A 21,237-nucleotide genomic window follows, 5' to 3' on the forward strand; every position below is an offset into this window, starting at 1 on the left:
TGTGGGGGGGGGGGGGGGGGTCTTAGGGATTCTTTGGTTGGGCTCTATGGCAGTTTCCTGACTGGGGTCTTGCTTACTTGATTGTTGGTGTAAAGTTGACCTTGGAGTTAATCTATGCCAGTGATGGCGAACCTTTTAGAGACCGAGTGCCCAAACTGCAACCCAAAACCCGTTTATGCATCGTTGGGTGCCGGGTGGGTGTGGCCCATTGGCTGGGTGTGGCCCATTGGGGGGGGTGGCCCATTGGGTGGGCGAGGCTGCGGTGGTAACGGCAGACTGGGTGGGACTAAAAAGTTCAGTCAATCAATTCCAACTTTGCAAGATCTTTTTTTTCCCCGCGAGAAGTTGAAATTGACTGATTGATTGAACCTCTTTTTTTTGCACACGGCGGCGGAGGCCTAAAGCGAAAAGGTTTTATAAAACCCAGTTGAAGGCCTAGGACTGGGGCGACGGCGCGCGTGCCCACAGAGAGGGTTCTGAGTGCCACCTCTGGCACCCGTGCCATAGGTTCGCCACCACTGATCTATGCTGATCTCTGAATACTGGTGGAGAGGTGCTAGGGTTTTTTTTCTCCTTTGGGCTGGCTGTTGGTCTCTTTGGCATCGTCCACAGATGTTGTTAATGTCCGTGTGTCTATCGATGGCTGAGGGCCAGGCTTCTAGAAATTCACTGGCATTTTTGGATTTAGCCTGGTCTAGGATGGTCACATTTTCCCAATTGTGACTAAGTGGATTCAGAATCTTTGGAGGGCAGCCAAAGTGGAGGAGACAACCCCAGAGATGCTTGGACTCCAGCCCTGCCCCCCATCTCTCCCCATTGGCCTGATCCCAGGTCATCATCTAGGGCCACATGTTTGCCCATCCCAGCTTGGAAGGCAGGTTGTACAGGTGTGCGTGTGTGTCCTGCACCCTTTTGTATTTCCCGTGGGAGGAAGCACCTTTGATTTGGGGGAGGCTGACTGGGGGCCCCTGAAGGCTGCTCACCTGAGGCCTCAATGCATTTCACGAACGTCTCCATGTGCCGGTCGCATTTGGCTTCATCGGCGTAGAAGTAGGTTCGGGCGCCAGTGACGCCATCCCGCCGATCCCCAAACTTGTGATGGACGCTGTAGCGCTTCTCTCTCTGCTCTGGGAAGGACAGCAAATAGGGAGGGACCCGCCCCCCTTAGCCCCAGAACCGCCAGCCTCTTTAGACCCTGAGCCCATCAAGCCCCCCCTCCTCTGAAAGCAATTGCTTCAAATTCTGGGCTTGACCAAGAATCCTGGCTGTCCATCCTTGCTGGTTATCATGGTTTAACTTGCTTGACTTGGGGGGGGGGAAGATGTCTCCCACATGGGCTAAATCTGTTTACATTCATGATGGGAGGCAAAGTCAGCCAAGACAAGAGAGCAAAAATGGTGACCAAGCCTGGACCAGAAGCATCCATAAGATCCCGTGGTGGCGCAGTGGTTAGAATGCAGCACTGCAGGCTAATTCTGCCCACTGCCAGCAGTTCGATCCTGACCGGCTCAAGGGCTGACTCAGCCTCCCATCCTTCCGAGGTTGGTCAAACGAGGGCCCAGATTGTTGAGGGCAAATAGGCTGACTCTGTAAAACCGCTGAGAGAGGGCTGTAAAGCGGTATATAAGTCTAAAGTGCTATTGGTCTTTGGGACCTCCAGAGCCCCTCGCAAGGAATCGGGCGATTCCTTGGCCCTCCGGCTGTTTTTCTCTCAGCACATTTGGAGAGCTAAGGAACAAATAGGGCATTTAGAATTCCTACCTCCTCTCCCCTCCCAGAAAAGAGCCGGGGCCCCACCACTTTGGGTATGCGCCCCTTGACGTGCCGTGAAAAGACTCAAAGGGGCCTCTGGCCCTACAGCTTCTTCTGGGGCTCCCCGGGGGGCTCCTTGGTCAGCAGCCTTGTGTCAAACGCAACCAGAGAGAAAATGTTGCATCTTGCAAAGCCCCTCTTGGCTGCAGGGGGAAAAAGCAACAAGGCCGAAGTCTTTGCTAGCCCCCTCCCCCCCAGGGCAGGCTGGAGACCCCAAACAAACAGGCCACAGCGTTCCGCAGCAACGTTACTTACTGCCTGTCTCCTTCTCAAAGGCAGAGACGCAGGAGCTGGGAAGGAATGAAGGAAGAAAACTTTACTTTCTGCCATGGGGTCTTCCAAGCTACGCAGCCCAAGCCACTCACTCTGCAAACACTGAACACAGCCCAGCCAAGGGGGGGCACAGCTGTCCACAGCAGCCCAGAGGCAACCTCAAGAGTTAGGATTAGGGTCCTCCAGCCTAAATTACATGCACATTTGGCAATATCAGAATCTGTGGGCCTTGCAGCCAAATCTCCAGGGCCGTGGCTCAACAAGGAAAGGGTTAGAGTAGGGGTCCCCAACCCCCGGTCCGTGGACCAGTACTGAGCTGTGGCATGCCAGCAACTGGTCTGCCCAAACAAGCAAAGGTCCATCCACAGGATGCAGGAAGCACACAAAACCACACATTCTTTGGTCCGTGGGAAAACCTCTCTCCACGGAACCGGTCCCTGGTGCCCAAAATCTTGGGGGGCCTCTGGGTTAAAAGTGTAGGTTGCTTTCTACAAATAGTCCTTGACTTACGACAGTCATCTAAGCAAGGTTTGAAGTTGTGATGGACTCCCTGGGAGTACAATTAGTTCTTGACTTACAATAAGTTGTAAAGGGAATGAAAAAAGGGACGTATGACCATTTTTCACACTTAGGACCGTTGCAGCATCCCCATGGTCAGGGGTAGGCAACCTTGGCTCTTGTATGACTCGTGGACTTCAACTCCCAGAATTCCTGAGCCAGCCTGGCTCAGCTTGGAAACCTCTCGCTTTCCCCTCAGCATGGCTGGCTCAGGAATTCTGGGAGTTGAAGTCCACGAGTCATACAAGAGCCAAGGTTGCCTACCTCTGGCCTAGGCCGCTTTATGACTTGTGGACTTCAACTCCCAGAATTCCTGAGCCAGCATGGCTCAGCTTGGAAACCTCTCCCTTTCCCCTCAGCATGGCTGGCTCAGGAATTCTGGGAGTTGAAGTCCACGAGTCATACAAGAGCCAAGGTTGCCTACCTCTGGCCTAGGCTGCTTTATGACTTGTGGACTTCAACTCCCAGAATTCCTGAGCCAGCCTGGCTCAGCTTGGAAACCTCTCGCTTTCCCCTCAGCATGGCTGGCTCAGGAATTCTGGGAGTTGAAGTCCACGAGTCATACAAGAGCCAAGGTTGCCTACCCCTGACCATGGTCATTTACATTTGGATGCTTGGCAACTGGTTCATACTTATGACGGTTGGCGCATCTTGGGGTGATGTGATCGCCTTTTGAGACCTTCTGACAGCCAAAGTCAAGGGGGAAGCCAGATTCACTTAACGACCGTTACTAATTTAACAACTGCAGTGATTCACTTAACGACTGTCGCAGGAAATGTCGTGAAATGGAGCAAAGCTCACTTAATAAATGTCTCACCTACGGCAGCAGCAGAAATTCTGGGCTCAATTTTGGTCCTAAGTTGAGGACCGCCTTTACTTACGACCTGGTTCTGAAGATATACCGGGCACTCCTACTCCCTGTGGTCACCTGACCGCATTTGAGGTGCTTGGCAACTGTTTTATATTTACAGCCCTTTGCAGGTTCCCCATGGACATGTTTTATGCTTTTGCCCCAAACCGGCTCATGGTGAATCATTACGAGAACCATGAAGAGAAGGCTGCAAAAAGAGGTCAATAACATCGGTCAGTCACGGGGATGACCTGTTTTACAACCATTACGGCTTACAGCCCTAATGGGCAGGCTCCATTAAGGTCGTCAGTAGAGAAAAATCTGTAATTTTACTCTTTTGCCACACTTCTAGTCCAGCCCCTTGCTCAAGCAGGAGAACCTACACCATCTCAGACAAGTGACTGTCCAGTCTCTTCTTAAAAATCTTCAATGATGGAGCACCCACAATTTCTGGTGGCAAGCTGTTCCACTGGTTCATTGTCCTCCCTGTCAGGAAGTTTCTCCTTAATTCCAGGTTGCTTCTCTCTTTGGTCAGTTTCCAACCATTGTTTCTTGTCCTGCCCTCTGGTGCTTTGGAGAATAACATGACCCCCTCTTCTTTGTGGCAGCCCCTCAAATACTGGAACACTATCATGTCTCCCCTGTTTCTTCTTTTCTCTAGACTAGCCAAACCCAAATCCTGCAGCCTTTCTTTGTATGTTTTAGTCTCCAGGCCTTTAATCATCTTAGTCGTCTTCTCTAATGAATGGTAGTGGGCTATGGCCCGGCGGTTGGGTAGGGGACTTTAAAGACCGTTTAGGTTTTCTGGGTTTTATCCAGGATTCTGAGATTTACCCAGATGGCAGTCTTCATGTTGGAATGCAGAAAGCAGAGAGGAATGCATGGGATGGGGAGGGGGCACGAGGAGAGGGCAGCTGCTGCTGCCACAGCAGCAGACAGAGACCCTCCCCAAGTGAAGCCTATTAGACCAGGGAGCTTTTGGGGGGAACTTGCAATCCGAGGAGTCTGCAGAAATCTGGGCGGTTCATTCCCCTAACCAGAAGTCTTCTGACCCAGAGGGGCTGCTGGAATTTGTAATGCTTTGCCAAAGCTGATTAAGGGGGTGGGTAGGGGAGAGCAAGGAAATTGACTGTCTCTCCTTCAGATCCACTTCCAAGGGGAGATGAATGATGGAGTGTCTGTGTTGCAATCACCTCCCCACCCGCCCCCAACTCTACTCTACAATGTTTTCAGTGAGGTCCAAGAAAGGGATCCTGACTGGCAGGGTAGTTTCATAATAAAGGTCTTGCTGGATTTTGAGTAACTAGCAGCGTTCCAGTATTTGAGGGGCTGCAACTTATTTTCCAAAGTACCAGAAACAGTATTTGGAAACTAATCAAGGAGAGAAGCAACCTGGAATTAAGGAGAAACTTCCTAACAGCGAGGACAATTAACCAGTGGAACGGCTTGTCACCAGAAGTTGTGGGCGCTTCATCATTGGAGGTTTTTTAAGAAAAGGAATAGTATAGGGTCTCCTGCTTGAGCAAGGGGTTGGACTAGAAGACCTCCAATGTCCCTTCCAGATCCTATTCTATTCTATTCTATTCTATCCTTATCCTATTCTATTCCATTCCATATAAAGATTCTATTCTATTCTATTCTATTCTATTCTATTCTATTCTATTCTAAATGACTGCAGGAATTGGGTATGGCCAGTCTAGAGAAAAGAAGGACTAAGGGGGACATGATAGCAGTATTCCAGTGTTTGAGGGGCTGCCACAAAGAAGAGGAGGTCAACTTATTTTACAAACCACCAGAAAGCAGGACAAGAAACAATATTTTGAAACTAATCAAGGAGGGAAGCAATCTGGAATTAAAGAGAAACTTCCTAACAGCGAGGACAATTAACCAGTGGAACAACCTGCCTCCAGAAGTTGTGGGCGCTCCATCACTGGAGGTTTTTAAGGAAAGACTGGACAGACACTAGTCTGAACTGGTATGGGGTCTCCTGCTTGAGCAGGGGGCTGGACTAGAAGACCTCCTCTATTCTGTCTCACTGATTCCTGAGCTGTGGATGGAACTCTTCCTGCACTCCTGAAGGTTGGGCCAGGTTAGGACAGCTGAGTACTGAACTGACCCCACATCTGGAGTATCACCCTTCACGTGGGAGCCTGGATTGACTGGGAACTACAGGTTTTATGGTGGAAATAGCTATTTTGCGCATGAACGTCCTTCTCCCAATTTCCTGTTGTTGTTGTTTTTAAAATGACACCTTGTTCAATGAATTCTCAGAATCGAAAGGTTCGCACGTCATTTTCAGCCCAAAGAAGAGGGTGCCAAGCTCTTCTCCAAAGCGCCTGAAGGCAGGACAAGAAGCAACAACGGATGGAAACTCATCAAGGAGAGAAGCAACCTGGAACTAAGGAGAATCTTCCTGACAGTGAGAACAATTAACCAGTGGAACAACCTGCCTCCAGAAGCGGTGAATGCACCAACACTGGAAGTTTTTAAGAAGAGACTGGACAGCCATTTGTCCGAAATGGTATAGGGTTTCCTGCCTGAGCAGGGGGTTGGACTAGAAGACCTCCAAGGTCCCTTCCAACTGTGTTATTCTATTCTATTCCATTCTTTTTTCTATTCTATTCTATTCTATTCTATTCTATTCTATTCTATTCTATTCTATTCCATTCCATTCCATTCCATTCTATTCTATTTCCATTCCATTCCATTCCATTCCATTCTATTCTATTCTAGCAAGGAGAGAAGCAACCTAGAACTAAGGAGAAACCTCCTGACAGTGAGAACAATTAACCAGTGGAACAACCTGCCTCCAGAAGCGGTGAATGCTCCAACACTGGAAGTTTTTAAGAAGAGACTGGACAGCCATTTGTCCGAAATGGTATAGGGTTTCTTGCTTGAGCAGGGGGTTGGACTAGATGACCTCCAAGGTCCCTTCCAACATTATTAATATTCTTGATCTTGTTATTATTGTTATTATTGTTATTATTATTATTGATGTTTTTTGTTGTTTTGTTGTTGTTGTTGTTGTTGTTGTTGTTGTTATTATTATTATTATTATTATTATTATTATTATTATTATTATTATTATTATTATTATTATTATTAAAGACGCCATACAGCTACGTCTTGGACATTTTTCCCAGGGTCTAATCCAGCTCTGCCTATTTTTCAAGGTAACTGCAGGTTGTGCCTGTGTTTCCCAGCAACTTGGCAACCAATTTTGGTTGAAGTTCCAGCCCAGAAGTGACTAAGTGCCCGATGGCCCTTGACAGGAGTGGCCCGTGCCAGGGAGTGCCAGTGTTTACTCTGGGGCAGGAAAAACTGCCTGGAAAAGTGGCAGAGAAGGCTCCGATTTAGGCGATCCAGAACTTAAGAGCTAACAGGCAAACTTGCCAGGAGGTTTAGTGAGCTAAACAAATAACAAAAAACAGAACCGATGGCTTTATACCTATTCATTCCAAAGACAAAACTCCCTCAAAGTTGGCAAGATGGAAGAAACGGTCTTTGTAAAGCACCCCTTTGTAAACACCCCCCCCAGGGGAAAAAACTTCCTGTTCCAGAAACTCCCCTTAATTCACCCTATCTCCAGCTCAAACAAGGTTGAGGGGTCCTGGTGGTCTCTGAGCTTGGTTATTTTCTTGCAGATGTTTCATTACTCAATCAGAATAGAGCTGGAAGGGACCTTGGAGATCTTCTAGTCCAGCCCCCTGCTCAAGCATGAGAAACTATACCATCTCAGACAAGTGACTGTCTAGTCTCTTCTTAAAAATCTCCAGTGATGGAGCACCCACAATTTCTATACCATTCTTTTTTTTTAAAAAAAATAAATTTTTATTAATAATACAAAATTAAAAACACATTGGACATAGATATGACGTCACTGGTTCCATACATCCTCTGACATTTTACAGTAGTATTAGTACTCATATAGACGTATAGTTCTTGAGCTTTGCTCACTATTTATAATATCATATTAACACTTTTCCCCTTATTTCTGTATATCTATTTATCTTTTAAATATACATTTGTCTATAATCTATATTTTATTCTAACACTATACATTTGTCTTGGCTACCCTCTTATTGTCTATCCAATCATAAAACTGTTCCCAGATTTTGTAGTACTTGGTTTCACTTTTATCCTTGAGTTCCCATGTAAAGTCTATCCATTTCAGCGCAATTGAAAATTTTCAGTAATATTTTCAGTAATTTCTATACCAGTCTTTAATGATTCCATTCCACTATTTAGAATAGAAGAGAGCTAGAAGGGACCTTGGAGGTCTTCTAGTCCAGCCCCCTGCTTGAACAGGAGAACCTATACCATGTCAAACAAGTGGTTGTCCAGTCTCTTTTTAAAAACCTCCAGTGGTGGAGCGCCCACAACTTCTGGTTAATTGTCCTCACTGTCAGGAAGTTTCTCCTTAATTCCAGGTTGCTTCTCTCCTTGATTAGTTCCCATTCATAGTTTCTTGTCTTACCTTCTGAATGCTTTGGAAAATAGCTTGACCCCCCTCCATCCTCTTTGTGGCAGCACTTCAAATAATGGAATGCTGCTATCATGTCCCCCCCCCCCCGTCCTTCTTTTCTCTAGACTAGCCATACCATTACCCAAACTAGGTAACATCATCAGTGCATGAAATTTAAAGAAGCGTCTGCAAGAAGCTCAGAGAGCACCAAGGACTCCTCAGTTCAACCCTGAGCCACAAATATTCTCTTTGATTGCTTGACAGATGCCCAACCGCCAATAGGAGCGACCAGAGGGAGGAAGATCGCCAGATCGTGACCTGCAAGACCAAGGGCAATTCCCCTGCCCAGCCTGGGCTGAAATGAATGGGAGCTTGCAAAACAGGTGCCAAAACGCCTCCCCGGAGATCAGATGGCAGAGTACCAATCCTGCCAAGAGCCGGATTAACTGATCTCGCCAGGCCAAGCAGAAAGAGGAGCCCGGTGGCACAGGGCTCCCAGCTGAGATTCCCACATGCTCCTGGCAGCTGCAGGGCTTGCGTAAGGGATCTGCCTCCCCCACAGCCAATCCGGCCGAGGGGCCAGGTCCTCCCTTGACCAATCGCGGAGCGGAAGGCTGCTTGTTTGTCAAAGCACGAGGAACACACCGTGTCCCAAGAAGTAACAACACTCGCCTGGTGACGCAAAGACGGGCAAGGACCCTCTCGGCTTTCTTCCTGGGCAGGGCACAAGCAAATTCCCAAGGGGGGAGGGGGAAGATCCCTAATCAGTTCCTGCTTCCAGATTCCAATGCAAAGCAGCTCGTCTCAAGGGGAGAATGCAAACAGGAAGCATGCAAACAGGAAGCGAAAGTGCGCAGAACAAGCCGTGAACGAGCAAAATCCAAGGGATGACCTCAGCAAGCGCCTTGGAGCAGCTGCGTTTCTCAACCCAGGCCGCTTCTTAAGATCAATGTGAAGTATTAAACTTTTCCCCTGCCACGTGAAGTATTCGTACTGCTTTATACAACCTTAGTAAGACCACACTTGGAACGCTGTATCCACCTTTGGTCACCTCATTACAAAGAAAAGATGTTGAGACTTTGGAAAAAGTGCAAAGAGCAACTAAGACGATTAAAGGCCTGGAGACTTAAAAGAACGTTTGCAGGATTTGGGTCTGGCTAGTCTAGAGAAAAGAAGGACTGAGGTGGGGGGGTGGGGAGACATGATAACAGTCTTCCAATATCTCAGGGGCTGCCCCAAAGAAGAGGGAGTCAAGCTATTCTCCAAAGCACCTGAAAGCAGGGCAAGAAGCAACGGGTGGAAACTAATCAAGGAGAGAAGCAACCTGGAACTAAGGAGAAACTTCCTGACAGTCAGAACAATTAACCAGTGGAACAACCTGCCTCCAGAAGCGGTGAATGCTCCAACACTGGAAGTTTTTAAGAAGAGATTGGACAGCCGTATGTCTGAAATGGTGTAGGGTCTCCTGCTTGTGCAGGGGGTTGGACTAGAAGACCTCCAAGGTCTCTTCCAGCTCTATTCTGATTGAACTCCTTGAGCCAGCAGCGTTGACCCACAGAAGGTGGAGCAGCTCAGAAATCAGGGCTGGTGAGGGAATATTATAGAGACCAAGACAATGAAGAGAAGGACAAGGGGGGACATGATAGCAGTGTTCCAATATCTCAGGGGCTGCCACAAAGAAGAGTTGGTCCAGACTATCTTAAAGCAGGGGTCTTCAAACTTGCTCCTTTTATGACTTGTGGACTTCAACTCCCAGAATTCCTCAGCCAGGCACGCTGGCTGAGGAATTCTGGGAGTTGAAGTCATAAAAGGGCCAAGTTTGAAGACCCCTGTCTTAAAGTGACCACAGTAGAGGGTGAATGCCTTAGAGACTTAAAGGGGATCTACCCAGTGCTAACTCTAACCCACTATAGAGGGAGCAAGGAGGAGACCCAGCACAATCACTGGCAGGATTTGGACATTACAGCCCCTCTCCAGCCGTCTTCCCCTCCCTAACCTTTCCTCTGTCGGGTGGATTTCCAAAGTGGAGCTGAGAGGTAGCCCGGACGGGGGACAGCGAGTTCCACGGAGGAGGAAGGACCAGGATCCAAACCTTCCACTACCCAATCAGTTCTTGGGCTGAGAGGGAGGGGGTGACCCAGAGTCCCCCAAGGGCCTTCTGCGACCAGGGGAGGGGTGTTTTCTCCCAGGCCAAAATTGGCAGCCTTCCTGGAGAACTGCCATGTTACTGGAAAGATGAAACCCTGCTCCCTTTATGTAATTGCTTCCCAACATGAGGAAGAAGGCAAGTTACAGGAAGCTGCACCGCTCAGAATAACAGGGGTGTCAAACTCAATTTCATTGAGGGCCGCATCAGCATTGCGGTTGCCCTGGGGGGGCGCAAATGGATGTGGCCAGGATGGGTGCAGTCTACTGGGTGGGCGTGGATGGAGTGGGTGTGGCCTACTGGGTGGGCGTGGCCAGCTCTACACCGTTCACGTCAAGGGGGCCTGTGGGGACCTGGGCAGGAGTGGGACAGATCTGAGGGTCTCTGGCAGAAGGGGGGTGGGACCAGGGCAAGTGTCAAGACATGGTCCACTGGAAGGCCAAGGCAGCGGGGGCCGTTCCCTCACTGTTTCCAGGATGGCTTCGTGGGCCACATGAAACCACTTCGCGGGCCGCATCCGGCCCCCCAGGCCTTGTGTTTGACATGTCTGACATAGAATAACTTCTAGTCCAACCTCTTGCTCAAGCAGGAGACCACATCTCACCTCAGACAAATGGATGCCCCACTCTTCCTGAAAACCTCCAGTGATTGAGGACTAGATTGGATCTCTCCTTGATCAGTTTCCATCCAGTGCCTCTTGCCCTCAGGTGGAGAACAGGTTGACCCCCTCTTTCTCTGTGACAGAATATTGGAAGAAGCTATCACGTCACCCCAGTCTTTCTCTCCACTAACTCTTCTGCACTTCTGTCCAACCACCGAAAAAGCTGCTGCCCAACTGTCCCTCCCCATCACAGGAATGCCCTAGAGGGGGGAGGATGTCCTGATGTTTTTCTCTCTGGTCTAACTTGACCCGTTTTCAAACTTGATCTTTCTACTGCTGGGGGAAGCCTTGGGTGCTATATCTATATATCTATGTTTTGTTATTAGTTGCGCAGTCGTGTCCGATCCATCGCGATCCCATGGACAACGTTCCTCCAGGCCTTCCTGTCCTCTACCATCTTCTGGAGTCCATTTAAGCTCACGCCTCCTGCTTCAGTGACTCCATCCAGCCACCTCCTTCTCTGTCGTCCCCTTCTTCTCTTGCCCTACATCTTTCCCAGCATCAGGCTCTTCTCCAGTGAGTCCTTCCTTCTCATTAGGTGGCCAAAGTCCTTGAGTCTCAACTTCAGGATCTGGCCTTCTAAAGAGCAGTCAGGGTTGATCTCCTCTAGGACTGACCGGTTTGATCGCCTTGCAAATGTACAATGTATAATATATCTATAATGTATCTGCTCTCATTTTGCTATAGCCGCTGCAGTATATCCTCTCCACTTCCCTCTATCTGCCTGCTCTTTGAACTATTTCCCATGATGCCAGCCTGGGGTGAGAAAGGAATGCATTTCTGGCCATCTGGCTTATCTCTGCCTGCGGAAGCGTCTTATCAACTCTGTTCCCACAGTGGGTTCACACCTGGTGATTGGCCTGTTTGAACTGACCAGATGGACTATTGGGGTGGGGTTAGCTGGATGCTCCTTTAACCTATTGATTTGCATGGGAAACTCTCAGATTCTGCCTTCTATGCCTGCTGTCAACTTCTCCTAATAAAAGTTCCTTTTTGAATGAAGCTGTTCCAGGAGTTCTGCTTTCTTAGGAGGGAGGATTGAGGTGGGCCCTTACACCACCACTACCCATCGCATTTAGGGCGGTGATTAAGATGCTGGGTTTATCAGCTGGAAAGCCGACAGCCCAGGTTTGAAACCCAAGCTTCACGCAATAGGGCGAGTGCCTGTCTTCGCCTCAGCTCCCGCCCACCTAGCAGTTCAAAAGCACGCAAATGTGAGCAGATAAATAGGTACCACTTCGGTGGGAAGGTAACAGTGCTCCGCAATGTCATGCTGGACACATGACCACGGAAATATCTCCAGACAGTGCTGGCTCATGGCCCTCAAAATGGAGGGGAGTGCTGCCCCCTATAGTCAGCAACTAGTGGAATAAAATGTGCAGGGATTCCTTTCCTTTCACTTCACATTTGGGACCACCTGCCCTGCTTTCCTCATACTTGCAATGCTACAGGCCAGTATGTGCTGTCATTTTAAACATCCTAAGTATTGCCCTGGGCAAGTTAACACATGCTGCCATTACAGCAGCTGCATTTTGTTTTAAAAATGCATCATTTGTAGATCAGCCTGCGATTGCTTTGTAAAATGACACCGAAGAATCTTGGAGATTCTGAAAAAAAAAAGGCCCGGCTGTCTGTAGAGAAATCCAGCACCACACTCACTGCACACAATGAAGCTCTTCCTCCAAGTTAGTTGTGAGGGAGGCGCCAACGCAGAGCCAGCTTGTAGACAGGTACTGCCTGCATCCCATGGATGCGGCTTTGCTAGTTTGTGCAGACCAGTGCCGGTCTAACCAGTTCCACTCATATAACGGTCAGTCCCACCTCCAACGGCAGTGTTGGCCTTCACCTCCCTTCATGCCCCCAACCCCCACTGGCCCTGTGGGAAGAAGGAAAAGATCCTGGAGGAATGTCTCAAGGGCACAGCAAAGCTCCTCGTGAAACTTTGACTCATCGGCTGAAACCCGAAACTCAATTTTCAGAGGCGATAAGGCCACAGCAAACTTGAGGATTACACATGACTGGAATAGTTCCTGCAGATTAATGTCTGGGGCACTCCTTGCATCATCCCTTAGTTTCAAATGCTTCCTCAAATCAGCCCTGTTCTCTAAGCCAACGCCTCCCCCGCCCTTGTCATACCCCTTCTTATGTAATGGGCTATGACCTCAACTTCTCCAAATGCTGGCTGCAGAAGGAACGGGCACCCCTTGGCACGCAGATCAGCCTTCCCCCTGCTGCCTGTTGCCACACCAGAAGAGGTGTGGCATTTTGGGAGGCCGGCAAATCTTTCCAAGCCAGCAAATACTGAGTAGCATCTTGGTGCTTCCGAGAATCTAGTATTTCCTTGATCTCAAAGTGTTGTTCTCCCTTGACCATATTAGGCTGTCGTGCAGGAGGTGCTGCTTTAGGCCAGAGGTCCCCAACCTTTTGGGCACCAGGGACCGGTTCCATGGATAAAGGTTTTTCTGCGGACCGTAGGGCAGGGCTTTTCAACCTTTTCACCCATTGTACCATTTTTAGGATATGGCAACATCCGAGTACCACCTGTCACCTAGCAAGGTGTCAAAAACCTGATGACCCCCCCAAAAAGGAAAATAGTGATAAAGTACAGGGAGTCCTCGACTTACAACAGTTCGCTTAGTGACTGTGCGAAGTTACAATGGCACTGAAAAAAGTGCCCCCCAAGCCACAGCCGAGCAAGACACCTGCCTGCCCACCCAGCGGCGCTCTTCCTCCTGTCCGAGGTTTTCATTGTTGTGAGCATTTCTGTTGAGGATTGGCAGTGGGGGTGGGGTGGGGGGTGTTTGGTTTTTATTCCCCCCGTCTGCTGGGTGGTTGCAGCAGGTTTTGGTCACTTCACATGATCCTGGGACACTGGGACCGTCATAAATATGAATCAGTGGCCAAGCATCTGAATGTAAATCACAAGACCCTGGAGATGCTGCAACATTCCAGCTGATCGGCGCTTCTCTTGGGCTCAGCAGAAGCGCCAGGATCAGCACGGAGCTCCAGCTGGAGCCTGGCACTGATCCTGGCGCTTCCACTGAGCCCTGACAGTCCCGAAGAAGCGCTGATCAGCTGGAAAGCGGCACTGATCCTGGCGCTTCCACTAAGCCCTGACAGCCCTGCAGCTCCAGCCGTCTCTCGCTCAGGCTTGTGCGGTGCTGCCATCGGTTCAGCTCATTCCCCTCCCCTGCTACCACTTTTCTAGGATGGTTGCGTACCACCTGCCAAGTGCCAATGTACCACAGGTTGTACCCGTACCACTGGTTGAAAAGCCCTGCCGTAGGGGACCTGGGTACGTGTACTGCCTGCATCCCGTGGATGGGGCTTTGCTTGTTTGTGCAGACAAGTGCCGGTCCAAAGACCGGGGACCCCTGCTTTAGGCCTTAAGGGCGAGGTTATCTCTGGTTTTAGCACTCTACACTGAAATACAGTGGATATGCCTTAAGTGTTTCTGGAAGCTCCAACTCCACTGTAACCGGATTTATGATGCGTTTTGACGGGAAACGCATCTTTGTACTTGGGCCCTAACTCCTTGGACGGCTGTAACGATTGCAAAACCAGAAGAGTTTCTTACTCTAGTTCCTTCTTCTTGGCCTCCTCACTGGTCAGGTCCTCCTCCACACTGTAGTCCAGCACGGAGCCCACGCCGTAGGCACGGTTGTGCCGGATGAGTGGCTTGATGGCTTCCTGGTCTTCTCCAGCCACAAACTGCCCATAGAAGGTCAGCTTCATCAGCTTCTCAAAGAGCCACTGGCCCAGCAGCTTCTGGCTGAGGTGCATCAGCTGTGGAAAGAGGGGGGGGGGCAGTCACAGGGCTGGCTTTCTCACTTAACCCCCCCCTGCCCCGGGGAGGTAGCCTCATGTACACGCTGATCCCATTATCTAGAAAAATGTTAATTCTTTTGCAAAACACTCCCTAGCACAGTGTTTCTCAACCTTGACAATTTTAAGGCACGTGGGCTACAACTCCCAGAATTTATTTATTTATTTATTTATTTATTTATTTATTAATTTAATTTATATACCGCCCTTCTCCCGCAGGACTCAGCGTAGCTGGCTGTGGAATTCTGGGAGTTGAAGTCCACGTGCCTTAAAATTGTCAAGGTTGAGAAACACTGATTCAGTTTCTTAGGAATAATAGTTCCTAGAGCTGTCACGGTTCATTGCTAAGAAGGGTAGATTCGAGCTTTGCTTTTTTTGCAACACCCACCCCTAAAAGTTGCTCCTTCCAAACTTCTCGCGTTCTTTTGGGTTGCTTGCAAAGGGCAGGCATGCATGGTTCGTGGACTGCTGCAATTCTGGGGACAATTCAAGCGGGAGTAACCTCGTCTCCCCCCCCCCCCCGATTTGACAACCCAACCTCTCCCCAACACCCCCGCGGAGCCAGTTGATGATGCCAGAAAAAGGGCAGCCTGCACCCAATCTTAGGACTCTCTTGGGGAGGGGGCTGCCACAAGCGCATTAAACCTCCTCCGTTATCGGAACAAGGGTCGGGGGTTGAGTAGCACTCGACAGCCTGTCAATCACGTCTTTCTTCTCCTTTGAAGATCCCCGTCCAAAACAACAGCCCAGTTTTAAGCAAGAGACACCGCCGCGTTTCTGTTAAATCTGCCTCCGAGGATGAAGGCTCGGAGCAGCCGGAAGGGGGCTCGGATCCACCCTTTCCCCGCAGCCGTTCGGCTCTTCCAGGAAGGCAGGACCGGCCGGATCCTCGCTCACCTGCTCGGCGCGCTGCACCAGCGGCTCCAGGGCGCAGAGGCGGAGCACCAGCAGCCCGCGCAGGAGCTCGCCGCTGCTCTTGCTCCGGAAAGCCTCCCGCGCATCCGAGAAGTTCACCGCCCGCGGCTGGGGCAGCGGCGGCGCCGGGCGCTGGCGGAGGTGCGTCCCGTGCGGGGGCACAGCGTCCGCGGGGACGGCCTCCTGCTCCGGGGCGGCCGGAGCCGGAGCCGCCACCGGGGCAGAGCGCGGACGCCTCGGGACGACGGCGACGGAGGTGGCGGCGCGGAGCACCCCGCGAGACGAGCAGCAGCAGCGCCCGGCCATGCCCGCGAAGTCTGGAAGGGCGAGCCGGCGCCGGCGCTCGCTTATATAGGCGCCGCGTCCCGCTGGCCGCGCCCACTCGCCGGGGGAGCCCCGCTGGGAACGGTTGATTGGTGGCTCCGCCGGCCCGGGCCACGCCCACTCCACAGCTTGCCTATTGTTCTCCGCTTCTTCGAGGCACGCCCACTTCAGGCCCCGCCCTCCAGCCCCGCCACGGGCAAGCAGGAGGCGCTCGGGAAGATTCCTGTGACTCCGGCGACGCCTCGCCCAACTTGGTGCCCTCCGGCCGGGCTGGGTGGCGAGAAGAAACGCTCCCCTTTGCCGCTTGGCGCGGAAAAGGGGAATTCGCCCCAGCGATTGGGGTCCTCCCTCCCCCCGCCCCACGGAAGCTCCCTATAGGCGGCCCCAGTGGAGAAGTTGAAGTTTGCGGAAGACGCAGGGAGGGAAGGAGGAAGGGCTGCCTGGGAAATTGCTGCAGCGCCCCCACCCTGCACACCCCTCCTCTCTGGACTTCTAGAAAGAGCTTTCTAGTGCCGTGGTGGCCCAGTGGTTAGAATGCAGCATTGCAGGCTAATTCTGCCCACTGACGGCAGTTCGATCCTGACCGGCTCAAGGTTGACTCAGCCTTCCATCCTTCCGAGGTTGGTAAAATGAGGATCCAGATTGTTGCTGACATTGTATACTGCATAGACAGTGCTCTAAAGCACTGTGAAGCGGTATATAAGTCTAAGGGCTATTGATACTGCTCTCCCTTGCCTTCCCTTCCTTCCCTCCCTCCCTCCCTTCCTTCCTTCCTGAAGCACAGTGGTTAGAATGCTGTACTGCAGGCTAACTCTGCTGACTGCAGTTCGATTCTCACCGGCTCAAGGTTGACTCAGCCTTCCATCCTTCCGAGGTCGGTAAAACGAGGACCCAGATTGTTGGGGACAATAGGCTGACTTTGTAAACTGCTTAGAGAGGGCTGTAATGCACTGTGAAGCGGTTCATAAGTCTAAGGCAGGGGTAGGCAACCATGGCTCTTTTATGACTCGTGGACTTCAACTCCCAGGATTCCTGAGCCAGCCATGCTGAGGGGAAAGGGAGAGGTTCCCAAGCTGAGCCAGGCTGGCTCAGGAATTCTGGGAGTTGAATTCCACGAGTCATAAAAGAGCCAAGGTTGCCTACCCCTGGTCTAAGGGATATTGCTAGTGCTATTGGTATGCCTTGGGATCTTGTAAAACTTCTGGGGGTGTTTTCTCCTTCTTTAAGAAAGGGCATTTCCTGGATTCGTCTGGATTCTGAGCCGGGTAATTTGGCACCGCAGCTGCTTTGCTAGTAGAGATGGCCATCGGAGGCTTCTCAGAAGGGTGTGGTGGTGGAAGGGCCTGTGGGACACACAGGCCCTTCCACCACCACACTTGACAGATGCTCAGGCCCATCTAACCAGGTGCACACTTGACAGATGCTCAGGCCCATCCAACCAGGTGCATAGGATCTGTGCTCCATCACTGGAGGCTTCAAGAAGAGACTTCCTTCCAATCCTATTAATCCATATTCTACGTTTTATCATAATCGTCTCCAGAGTCTGCCGTGAAAATCCAAACCAAGATCTTTCCTGAGATCCTGCAGGGTCTCAAAGATGAGGAAATAAAAGACCACAGGAAACACTTGTTTTTAAAAACTCTGGAAAAACCAATTGCCTTCTACTCAGTTTACATGGATCTCTTTCCTTGCATAACAAGCAGAATGCCCACCTTTTGGAGGCCGTGATCAAGTCCATGTGTTAGAACAGGGGTAGTCAACCTTGGCTCTTTTATGACCCGTGGACTTCAACTCCCAGAATTCCTGAGCCAGCTCTGGGAGTTGAAGTCCATGAGTCATAAAAGAGCCAAGGTTGACTACCCCTGTGTTAGAATAATGTGTTGTGGTTGATTGTGGTACATGCAGCAAACTATGCTTAAATTAACCTTTGTTTAGTGCAATGGGGAGGGGGAATCTAACCTCCTTTAGATGCCATCCCCAAAAAATAAAAATGAAAATAGAATATTAAATATATTGTATAAAGTAATAAAAACAATTACAAAATATTGTTGTATGGAGTGCCTCCTCTGTTTCAACCATGTTTCCCCCTGACTTTAATAACTTTTAGTCCCACTTTGGGCCAGATTACAAGCAATTTTATGACAGTGGAAGGAAGGATCTGAAGGCAGGACAAGAAGCAACGGATGGAAACTAATCAAGGAGAGAAGCAACCTAGAACTAAGGAGAAACTTCCTGACAGTTAGAACAATTAACCAGTGGAACAACCTGCCTCCAGAAGCGGTGAATGTGCCAACACTGGACGTTTTTAAGAAGAGACTGGACAGCCATTTGTCTGAAATGGTATAGGGTTTCCTGCCTGAGCAGGGGGTTGGACCAGATGTCCTCCAAGGTTCCTTCCAACTTTATTATTATTATTACTATTGCTATTACTATTACTATTATTATTATTAATAATAATAATAATTCATCAGTTGGATTCATTGTCAACGACTGTAAGCGAGTATGGACTTCAATATAGAGAAAAGTAAGGCATTGCACTTAGGCAAGAAAAACAAAATGTGCAGGTACAGATAGGTGAAACTTGGCTCAATAGCAGTAACTGTGAGAGGAATCTTGGCATCCTAGTGGAACATGAGCCAACAATGGGCGGCAGCAGCCAAAAAAGCCAACACAATTGTCAGAATCCAATTATATTTCATGTCTATCTACCTACTCTGATGAAAAACCAATTCTTATTCTATTCTGGATTCTGCCATACTACGAAAAGGGAGGAGGGTAAGCATGGGGGGGTTTATGACTCTCCCTTCCTTAACTACAAAGTGACCGTTTGTGGATTCTCATGGAGAGAACTAACCATAACAATGTGGCCATCGCCTTTCATCTCACTCCTCTTTGCCGGCAGTGAGGGAAAAGGGGGTGGGAAATACAACGCCTGGGATCCGGGGAAAAGAGGATGAGTGATCGTGCCGAGGGAGCGGACTGATGGATTGAATCGCCCGGAAGAACTGTGGGGTGGGGACTGCTTGGGAACACTTTAAAACATTGAATGGTGGGAGAGGATTCCCCAGATCCTGTCTAGGATGCCTGCAATCAGCTTCTCTTAATAAAGATCCCTGTTGGAAGAGCATTCCAAGAGTCCTGTCTTCTTAAGATGTAAAATTGAGGTGGGTCCTTACAACAGTCCTAGGCTGCATTAACAGAGGCATAGAATCAAGATCACATGAAGTATTAATATCGCTTTATAAAGCCTTAGTAAGACCACACCTGGAATACTGCATCCAGTTTTGGTCACCAATGGATGGAAACAAACCAAAGAGAGAAGCAACCTAGAACTAGGGAGAAATTTCCTAACGGTGAGAACAATTAACCAGTGGAACAGCTTGCCTCCAGACGTTGTGGGTGCTCCATCACTGGAGGCTTTTAAGAAGAGACTGGGTAGTCTAGAATGGTGTAGGGTCTCCTGCTTGAGCAGGGGGTTTGGACTGCAAAATCCCTTCCAACTCTGTTATTCTATGTTTTGATTGAATTAGTTTGGCCATTTTTGTCCCAAGTTAAAAGTATTTTCTTCTCTGACCGCCTGACAGGCCTCTCCTCTCCCCATTCCTTCAAGAACACCTTTTATGATGCTGGTGGACCTCCAATCCACTTTGTTTGGCTCCCAAGCAGCTCAAAATCATGAAGTGCAATGGCACCTCTCCCCCCCCCCCAATTTTAGGCTGCAAGAATTCTGTTTTCCCCCCTTAAAAATATACTAGATGGATCCAGCCTTCCCACTTCCAGAGATGTCACCCCATTGCTCCAAGCCACGTGTGGCCGCTTTCCTCCCATATGCCCTCAGATTTTGCCCACCTTTGCTGACACATCCACTTCCTTTTCAAGCCGACTTCATCTATCCAGTCTCGGGCATTCCATTTGTCTTTCGGTCCCCATGATTCATGACCAAACCAGACTGAGGTGATGGGACAGCTGGAGGAGGAGAGTGGTGGAAGCCTGGCATTCAACCATGCTCCCAGTAGATCTGATTGCTCCAGGTTTGGCTTTCAGAATCAGAACAGAGCTGGAAGGGACCTTGGAGGTCTTCTAGTCCAGCCCCCTGCTCAAGCAGGAGCCCCTATATCATTTCAGACAAGTGGCTGTCCAGTCTCTTCTTCAAAACCTCCAGTGATGAAGCACCCACAACTTCTGAAGGCAAGCTGTTCCACTGGTTAATTGTCCTCACTGTTAGGAAGTTTCTCCTAGGTTGCTTCTCTCCTTGAGTTTACATCCATCGTTTCTTGTCTTGCCTTCTGGTGCTTTGTGGCAGTCCCTCAAATACTGGAATACTGCTATCATGTCACTCCTTCTTTTCTCTAGACTGGCCATACCCAATTCCTGCAGCTGTTCTTCATATGTTTTAGCCTCCTGCCTTTGATCATCTTAGTTGCTCTTCTCTGAACTTTTTCCAAAATCTCAACATTTTTTTGCAATGTGGTGACCAAAACTGGATGCAGGATTCCAGGTGTGGCCTCACTAAGGATTTATAAAGTGGTACTAATACTTCTGGTATTGAAACATTAAGAAAACCAAGATCATGGCATCCGGCCCTCTCAGTTCCTGGCAAATAGATGGGGAAGAAATGGAGGTAGTGACAGATTTTATCTTCCTGGGCTCCAAGATCACCGCAGATGGGGACTGCAGCCAAGAAATTAAAAGACGCTTGCTCCTGGGGAGGAAAGCTATGGCAAATTTAGACAGTATACTAAAAAGCAGAAACATCACCCTGCCAACAAAAGTGCGTATAGTCAAGGCCATGGTTTTCCCAGTTGCAATGTATGGCTGTGAAAACTGGACCTTAAGAAAGGCTGAGTGCCAAAGAATGGAGGCCTTTGAACTCTGGTGCTGGAGAAGACTCCTGCGAGTCCCCTGGACTGCAAGGCGATCCAACCGGTCAGTCCCGGAGGAGATCAACCCCGACTGCTCTTTAGAAGGCCAGATCCTGAAGTGGAAACTCAAGTACTTTGGCCACCTAAGGAGAAGGAAGGACTCCCTGGAGAAGAGCCTGATGCTGGGAAAGATGGAGGGCAAGAGAAGAAGGGGACGACAGAGAATGAGGTGGCTGGATGGAGTCCCTGAAGCAGGAGGCGTGAACTTAAATGGACTCCAGAAGATGGTAGAGGACAGGAAGGCCTGGAGGAACATTGTCCATGGGGTCGCGATGGGTCGGACGTGACTTTGCAACTAACAACAACAACAACAACTAATACTTCAGGTGATTTTGATTCTGTGGCTCTGCTTATACAACCAAAGACCGTATTAGCTTTTTTGGCTGCTGCCACACACTGCTGACTCATGTTTAAGAGATCGTCCACTAGAACTCCAACGTCCCTCTCACAGTTACTGTTTTTGAGCCAGGTTTTTTCTTTTTTTTT

General features: G+C 49.6%; 1 protein-coding gene across 1 annotated transcript in view; it reads right to left on the minus strand.

Annotated features, from left to right (window-relative positions):
• Positions 1 to 15,811, minus strand: part of LOC107299085 (proline dehydrogenase 1, mitochondrial-like) — a 35,164-nt gene extending 19,353 nt beyond the window's left edge. The window contains 5 exon segments of the mRNA XM_015828452.2: positions 960 to 1,122; positions 1,822 to 1,835; positions 2,071 to 2,102; positions 14,343 to 14,551; positions 15,488 to 15,811. Of these exon segments, the coding sequence (XP_015683938.2) occupies positions 960 to 1,122; positions 1,822 to 1,835; positions 2,071 to 2,102; positions 14,343 to 14,551; positions 15,488 to 15,811 (742 nt within the window).
• Between the last annotated feature and the right edge of the window lie 5,426 nt (positions 15,812 to 21,237).

The sequence above is a fragment of the Protobothrops mucrosquamatus genome, unplaced genomic scaffold, assembly GCF_001527695.2.
Source record: "Protobothrops mucrosquamatus isolate PMUCROS unplaced genomic scaffold, P.Mucros_1.0 scaffold4516, whole genome shotgun sequence".
NCBI lineage: Eukaryota > Metazoa > Chordata > Lepidosauria > Squamata > Viperidae > Protobothrops > Protobothrops mucrosquamatus.